General features: G+C 52.3%; 1 protein-coding gene across 1 annotated transcript; it reads right to left on the bottom strand.

Moving 5' to 3' along the window:
• Positions 1 to 5,861: 5,861 nt before the first annotated feature.
• On the bottom strand, positions 5,862 to 7,287 carry LOC127750561 (gastrula zinc finger protein XlCGF8.2DB-like). Its single transcript, XM_052272529.1, has one exon. It carries the CDS (start codon positions 6,812 to 6,814, stop codon positions 6,065 to 6,067), a length of 750 nt encoding a protein of 249 aa, XP_052128489.1. The 5' UTR covers positions 6,815 to 7,287; the 3' UTR covers positions 5,862 to 6,064.
• Positions 7,288 to 8,779: the final 1,492 nt, after the last annotated feature.

The raw sequence follows: 8,779 nt of genomic DNA, 5'->3' as shown, positions 1-8,779 counted from the left end.
GTTGCAATATCACATAGTCAGAGTATTATCCTTGCCTACGCCCCGCGCCGCGGGTCGTCCTGCAGCATCTACTTCAAGCCGGCACGTACAGACTCAAAACATCACCATCACCAAAAGGCTGTTCATCGCGATCCGCGGCTGATCCAGCACAAGAGAATCAAGAGTCAAGATACCCCCCCCCCCCCAACCTCCAGATGTCGCCGCCCTGCGCCCTCCCCAAACTGGAAATGCTGTCACCACTAGCTATCTCACCCTCCTCCTTGCCTCCTCTCTGTCTCTCGTACTATCACACACCCTCCCTCTCCACCCAAGCACCACAACAACACGACCAAACACTACCCTTTAAAACATTGCAGGAGGACGAGTGCACCGCAACGCCTCTTCAGACTCCCCCACCCCCAACCACGGACTCCCCAAGAAGGACGCACACATCAGCACACATGCAGACACCGCGGACCAACCTGCAAGAACGTACTAAGACCCCCCCCCCCCTGATTACCATCTGCGCCTAGAAGATGGACAGGCCGAACCAACAGCTCACCGTAGCAAGGCAGGAGCCCCCGCTTTACCCCTTGAAGATAGACAAGTCGAGGCCGCTGCAAGGAAAGGCCATGCCGCATGACGCCGAAGAAAGCCGGAGGGGTGGTGGGCCGTGGCGCCGACACAAGATTCCTGCCACCCGGAAGACTCCGGGCTACGAAGACCGAACATGCGCCGCGGCTGCGCCGCGACGCTACTGACGCAGGTGGACGCTGGTCGCTGGTCGCAGGCAGCAGAACCCATCATACTCAACCGCGTTCAGATAGGGCTTGTGATTTCCCACCTCACGGCGGGGCAGCTTGGGGGCTGTCTCTCCATGGGCTGGGCATACAGGCAAGTAGCAGTGGCTCACCGTGAGCTGCTGTGAATACCTATAGGTCTTTCGGAGGCCTGGGTTACATGACCATGATCCTCGCGCTGCCCCCACCTCACTCACATGGCCCGCCCGTGGCCCGCCCGTGGCCCCACCTCCTCTCGCTGATCAGGTGCACTCGTGCGGCTTCTGGGCGGTAGGCGGCCCACGGGGCGGCCGGCACGCTCCACTCATCTTGCTCCCCGCCCCTGCCCGCGGCCCCCGCCGCCACGCCGCGCCACGCCCAATCCCGCGGCCCCCCGCCGGCGAGTGGTGGGGGCGGCGGCCAGCCGCGTCCATGCCTCGTCCGTCATGCGCGGCCGGCCACTTCGCGGGGAGGGGGTCGCAACCTGTACACACCGTTGGACACGATATATGTATCACAAAATTTTGTCACGAATCTTTGTGATGAAAATTTATAGCATCACTTTGGCGATGATTTTCTAGTTGAACTATCTCACATCCCTTCTGGCGTCAAACAGTGATCATGTGACGAATCATCACTGATAAACCAACTGACAACTGCAAAGTTGAATACTTCCAAGTACTCGACTTCTTACTCGTGCACTTGCAATTTCTCAACTCTAGCAGTTGCAACATTATTGTTGCACACTAGATTGGAGGCTTATACTATGTTGGATGTGTTAAATAGAGGAGTTGCACACTTACAAGTGCACAACAACAGAGTTTAAAATACTCAAGTGCACTACTACAATTTAAGTATTGCTATACCCAGATTATAGTCTTGACTTGACTAACCACGAGGCCTGGTTGGTTAAAAGAATAATTCAGCGCACATGTTATTTTTTGCGGTAAGCATATGCCCCCAACTATTCTGAAGAGTTTCATTTGGTTCAATCTGCCTTTCTACAACACATTTTATGAATATCCTGTTGTTTTAGAAACAGTCTTAATTAAAATTTGAGAAAATTATTATAGTCGGAACGTGTTTGCATTTTTTGCCAGTCGTTTCGGACGCCATAGGTGTCGCGCACTGCTACGGCCTCCCGGCCTCCCCCACGTGTGACCCCGCCGAGCTGCACGAAGCGCACCGGGGCGTGAGCGCCGGGCGCGCCCTTCGACAGTCGGAGCGGTGCGGAGCGGCGGGCCCTCTAAGGTTACCGAGGAGGAATGCCGCACCCCGCACAGCACCCCCCGGCACGTAGACGTCTTCTCCCAGAAAATTGGCCAAAAACGCATCTGCTGTCGAGCACATCATGACCGTCATCACCAGGACATCACCATCGCCATTACCATGTTTGCTCTGCCCCAAAAGCGCGGGCCGGGCAGGTGCCGCACCACGTTCGACACAAAGGAGTCCGTCATTATAATGCACTTTCCTCTCAGAAAGAAGCAATTTTTCGCTCGCAGAAGGAGAGAGATTATAATCGGTAGCAGCACTGCCGGGCCATTTCCGCGTTTAAACAAATTGTTGTTGTTGCGGCGATGTTCGCCGCTTCGGAGACGCCTTTCCAAACAGAGATGAGCTCATCGCTCAATTGCGTTCCCGGAAACAGGTGCGTTACGCGGAGGGCTGTGGGGAGCTCGCCATGAGCAGTCTATGACGGCCGAGACGGCTCGGTGCGCGCCGCCCCGAACCAGGCGACCATCTCACTTTTCCTCCCAACATTGTTCTTATTCCTAAGTGGCAATTTTCTGTCGCGTCCCTTTGACCTAACTAACCGCACAGGCCGCACACCGCGTGCGCACAAAACAAAGGGTTACAGGAAGGGGCGGGGCGAGGGGGCCGTGGAGCTGGGCGGGGCCCTTGTGACACGAGATACGCCTTTGTACTGCTAAACCGTTGTTTGCAGGAAATAAAGGAGACCTATATCCGCCCGTAATCCTTTCTTCTCTCTCTCTCTCTCTCTCTCTCTCTCCACGATACGGCGGCGGCATCCTTAGTCGCGCGTCACCTTTATTCGCAGAGCGGAAGCAGCAGACGACGTGCGGCGCCTATTCGCAGAAGCACACTGCTTGTCAATTCCATGCACCCCGCCGCGCCGCGGTTCGTTATCGCGTCCTCCTTATTCGCAGAGCAGCAGACGACAACGAGTCGGCATTATTCGCAGCCTCGATCGAACGCATAATGACATTGCGATAAGGAGAGGGTGGTTGGTTCACTCCTTTATTCATCAAAGGGTTCGTGCTCGGCCTTCCCTTTGAGGTCCCTCCGCCCCGCCCCGCCACGCCCCGCCCCGCCCCACCACGCCCCGCCACGCCACGTCGCGGCCACACCGCGCTCCTTGTGATATAGAATACACACGGCGAAGCGAAGGGGGAGAGGGGAGGGGTATGGCGGCGGCTTAGCGAAGCCGCGGGGGATACAGACCTGTTGTCTGTAAGCACGCATTTCGAATTGAATGGCTCTCAACCCCCGAGGGAAGGAGAGGAAGGAGAGAGAGGGAAAGAAAGAGAGAGGGAGCGAGACCAGGCAATTAGTACTGTAGTGCACTCTTTGATTGGTACAGTACGTCACACAAGAGCCTCCCCTTAGAGAGGAGGACCACCGGCGACGGAGAGAGGGACTGAAAAGCCCCCGCAGAGAAGAATCAGGGCGGGAAAAAGGACTGAGAGACGGCGCACACAATTTCCAATTTTTGGCACACTGGTATTTGCAATGACTTTCCAGTCGATTCACCCAAAACATCAAGCCTAAACCCTAATGTACTACGCATGTATTGAGCATAAGACTGGCAAATGAATGCAATGTTGTGCATAGCTATGGTTACTTACAATTGTGCAACATGCATTAAAACAGAACGCATGAGGGTTTTGTGAGTCCGCGACCCAAAGCCATCACATACAGTATCCACATTTCTCAGGACGGTCAAAGAAACTTCCCTGCTTCCCGTATCTTTTCTTTCTCTGGCAATGAAGTATATAGTGGATTTTTTTTTTAGCAATTTTTCTTCTTCTTCCGCATGATGCACGCAAGGAACGTGTGGAGCCCGCGATTCTCGCAGTCCAGTCAGCGGTCTGAGTGATAACCGGGTTGATACGAACTTCTAGCGTTATCGCTCGTGCTCCGCCGAGCACGCGCGCCGCCAGCCCGCTTCACTAGAAGAGGCCCAGCTACTTGCGCATGCAGCGCGATAGGGGCTGCGACTGAGGAGCCGACGCCACATCAGCCAACGGAGCAACTCCCTTATTGTAGATGGAAATGGAAGTTTGTTTCACTTTATGCATTTGTCCAGTCCAAATTCAAAAGGGCTAAAACAACACGGCTTGGGCTTTGAGGGAACAATGTTGCAATATTGCAATAATCGGCTATAATCATAATCCTTCTTTTTGAGTGCCTTATTTTCGAGCATTTTGCAAACCCCGCCGAATTCCGCGTCTCAGGTCGGTCCGAGGTTTGGTCGGGTTTGGTGCATAAAGGGGGGGGGCGATACACGCTAGGGTAGTCAGATGGGAGTAGAAAAAGCATTATAAAATACAGGTAAGGTCGCGGATTTCAACAAAGGAGTCGTGTACAACAGCAAAGAACAGCATCGAGGATGCGCCAGTTGGGTGCCCCTCTCTTTACCTAAAGTGAAAAAGTAAGGTACCAAAAACTGCAAAATAAAAAAATAAAAAATAATAATAATAAAAAAAAATAAAAAAAATTGGATGAACCAAATCTTTTAGATAGCCACCTCTGTCTCCGTTCCCACAGAGCCGGCGGAAGTTGCAACCTATTTACACGTGTCTATTTCCGCCTCTCCAGCTCCGCGCCTCCAGCTTGCCTCAAGCGCGAGTTATGAAAAACACAAAATACCTGTACGCATTACCATTTTGTTAGGCTGGCGACCTCAGTAGCACTACAGCAGTTGTGAGGCGAGCTGGCCCGTCGCGTGCAGCAGAGGAGAGAGGCACCTGTTGCACCCTGCGGCCCTGCGGCCCACCTCATGCCCTCGGCCATGCCAACCCTTGTTTTTGACCAAAAAAATCCCCTTCTCTAATTGGAAGCCTCCAGGAAGCCCCGGGATCTGCCCTGAGGGGAGTTGGGGGTTGTGGGCGCCTCATCCATGCTATACCCCCCCCCCCCCTTTTTCCCTTGTCGGCCACCGCTTTAAAGATGCGCAAAGGGTCGCGGCGTATTGTACGGTAATAAAGGAAACCGAAATTCTCACCATCCCGCAATATAAAACTGGGGAGGCAGAAGGGAAGGAGAGAGAAGGAGAGGGCAAGAGAAAAAATTGGTTTATATGATATGAAGGCCTTTTACGGTAGCCGCGCCGTGTCCCGGGCGGCAAGGTGCAAAGGCCCGGTACAAAGGCACAGCCGAAACGAAAAAGGCGACGGGGGAATTTCTCCAAGAGTCGCCATCGTGGCGTACTGCTTGTCATGCAGAAGGAACCGGCACTGCGCTCGCTGCTCTACGAAACACAAGCCTTTTACTTTCACCGGGCGCCGAATTATTATTTTATTTTTTTTACAGAATGTAAACAAAAACTACAAGATGTGGGATAGCGGGAGCGGTGAGCGGTGTTAGTGCGTGAGCGTGTGCGTATGTTTGTGCGTGAGAGAGAGACAGAGCAACCTCCAGGGCGTCGACCCGAGCGGGGGTGGCCCACCCGCCTCAATAACGCACAAACGTATTACTATTTGCTTTACGAGCCGCATTACATTATTTGCATACCCAAAGCGCATAATGTGACGACCGTCTAAACAAGACACACGTCGTTGGAGGCGCCTAATTCATAACAAGCCGGGGAGGCCCATAACCCTTTTGTTCGCCGTCCAAACGACGCGCGGATTTAATTGATATCATGAGAATCTCCTTACGTATGCAAATTCCAAATTGTTGTATTATTTTTCGCGTGAATACGTAATGAACAGCGCGCTCATCCTCTGCTTCTGCCAGATAATCAATCAGAGACGTTCGCGCGTGGCTGGCGCATCTCTCTCTCTCTCTCTCTCTCTCTCACACACACACACACACACCTGCACACACCGGACGACCCAGCTCAACCACCCCTATCGGAAATGAATGTTTTCAAAGGACGCCACAAAATCGGCATGCACAGAGCTAGGAATAAAATGGAAGTTTCGCCCATGTTGATAGAAACTGTTGACTCTCGTTTTTATTCGTACATATTACAATAAACGAACGAAGCTTCATTAATTACAATCTTACTGAAAAACTGCTTCTGGTTACAAAGTTTGAGAGTTTAAAATAAAATAATTTTAAACAGAAATACAAATTATTTTGTGTTTATTGAGACTTGATGTATGACTAAAGGCCTTCTTACACACATCACATGTGTATGGCTTTTCACCAGTGTGGGTCCTCATGTGCCTCACAAGATGGCTTTTCTCAACAAAACGCATTTTACACTCGTCACACTCGAAGGGCTTTTCACCAGTGTGTATCCTCACGTGCTTGACAAGGCTGCCACTCTCAGTAAAACGCATTTTACAAACATCACACTTGAAAGGCTTCTCACCAGTGTGTGTCCTCATGTGCCTCACAAGAGTGCCTTTCTCGGTAAAACACATTTTACATTCGTCACACTCGAAGGGCTTTTCACCAGTGTGTCGCATCACGTGCTTGGCAAGTGTGCCTTTCTCAGTAAAACGCATTTTACATACGTCACATTTGTATGGCCTTTCACCAGTGTGTGTCCTCATGTGAGCAACAAGAGTGCCTTTCTCGGTAAAACGCATTTTACAAACATCACACTTGAAAGGCTTTTCACCAGTGTGATACCTTTTATGCCGCTTAAGATGATCCGCTCGTGCGTAACTCTTCTCACAGACTTCGCATTTGAAGGCCCCTCCAGCGAGCCCGCGCCAGTTCACCCTGGTTGCGTCGCCGGGAGGAGACGCCACTTCTTCGGCGCGCTGCTCGGGCTGCACCTCGCCGTCGCCAGGGCCTCCACTGAGGTCATCCTCCGCGGGGCACTGCTCGTCCTGCAGCGAGAAGCACGCCGTCATCACCTGCCCTAGGTGCTCGTCCGCTTGTTTCAGCTCGTCGAGCTCGGGGCCCTTATCGATGGTGAGCTCACCAGGATCCCCCCGGAAGGACGCCCCGCTGAAGGAGCTGCGCTCGCCTCCTGCAACAAGAGCACCGCGTCAGACACCGCCGTCGTCGTCATATGAGGTCCGACCGAGTCCGCCCCACCACCAGGGACACCAGCATGCGCGTGCAAACGTCAGGGTCACCACTGCGACAACAGCAACTTGGCCTGCAACAGAAAAACGGTCACGTCAAAAAGGTCATTCACATAATCTAAAACAAAAGTAGATAGACTAAGATAGCCCTTAAATTGTTTATAAAAATTTCTAGTTTTAGTTGAGGCGATGACCCAATTCTTCAGTTGTAATCCAACAGGATTGACTCCGACGGTTCGTCCCCGGGCCGAGCTCGAGGGTGGTTTGGGATGGGCTCCTCGGTGATGCCATCATTGCAGTCCTGCGTGAGCAGAAAAAGCCAGTACCGAATAAAGGAAAATAGCATCCACTCAAAAATCGGATGTACATGTAATGTGTCTCTCACTGTCTAAAATTTGCAAATCACAAGTGTGCAACGTAAGTTAAAAGCCAAAAGCCATGTCAGTGCAAAATCATGATCTACACACGTAGGTGTGCGAATATTGCACAATTGTTTTACCAACTGTGCTTTCTTCTCGCAAAATAATTTTCCACGGATATTTCTTTATTTTCTCAGGCTTTGTTGTCTGAAAAGTGGTTTTCTTGTGGGTTTATTTACCGGTTAAATATTTAAGTTGCCGCTTCTCTAATGTAAGTACGCACACCTTAAAAAGTGCAGTCTTTGTTCTATTCTTTCATTCTATTAATTTTCGCGTGAATACGTAATGAGCAGCGCGCTCATCCTCTGCTTCTGCCGGATAATCAATCAGAGGCGTTCGTTCATTATTACGCGCGTGGCTGGCGCATCTCTCTCTCTCTCTCTCTCTCTCTCTCTCTCTCTCTCTCTCTCTCTCTCTCACTCACTCACTCACTCACACACACACACACCTCTGCACACAGTCGGTGCACCGGACGATCGCGGTTCGACGACTTTTTCGTCCCAATTACGCCCAATAAATACCACAATAACTCTCGGTGAAGGCATTTCATATATATGTATGCGCCTTTTATCATATTTTTTAATTAATTAAACATCCTACTCCGTTTCATTACGTCGCGTCCGAAACGAGCGGCCCAAAGCACGGCCGTCGTGTCCCCGGGCCAAACAGCAGACGACTCTCAGCGCCTTGTTGAAATGCATGGCCGGGTACGTTGCATGCGTGTGTGTGTGTGTGTGTGTGTGTGTGTGTGTGTGTGGAACACTTTCAGGAATTTGAAGCAGGCCGTGCGACGGCGGTGTGCCCTCAGGGGGCCGCCCCTTTCCCCCTCACCTCCTACAAGACGCAAGACGGGCATTGAGCAGCCACTGCGCGTAGCGGGCGGGGCGGGGCGAGTCGTCTGCTTGGCGCGCACGCACTGCAGCTCACTCTAGTTTGTATGTACTCGCCTACGAAATATGTCCGACGCTGTGACGCCGAGTCCATACGAAATATGGCGCGCCAGAGAACCAGGAGCCATGTGCCATGGGAGACTCTCCCCGGCCTCAGTACCTTTAGTCTCGTGACCCCACTCCACCTTATCCCCCCCCCCCACCCCATCTCAAGCCTCGCACAGAGATCGCAGAGATCAATGGCTATATATTCCCGTATCACATACAAACAAAGCAGACAGCGCTGGGATACTGCCCGGGGCTCCGGGAGGCAGAGAAGAGGAGGAAGTGGGGAAGGGAGAGAGAGAGAGCGACGAAGAAAGGAACATTACGGAGCAGTAAGGTGGCAGAGAGGATGTGATGGTCTCCCACCGCCCCGATGAGACTATACTTCCGAGGCGATCGGAAGCCCCGCGCACCTTGCGATGTCTCCCCCCCCC

This window comes from Frankliniella occidentalis, unplaced genomic scaffold (assembly GCF_000697945.3).
Source record: "Frankliniella occidentalis isolate FOCC.00 unplaced genomic scaffold, Focc_3.1 Scaffold210, whole genome shotgun sequence".
NCBI lineage: Eukaryota > Metazoa > Arthropoda > Insecta > Thysanoptera > Thripidae > Frankliniella > Frankliniella occidentalis.
The sequence above is the reverse complement of the archived record's forward strand: the minus strand, read 5'-3'. Positions and strand labels throughout refer to the sequence as shown.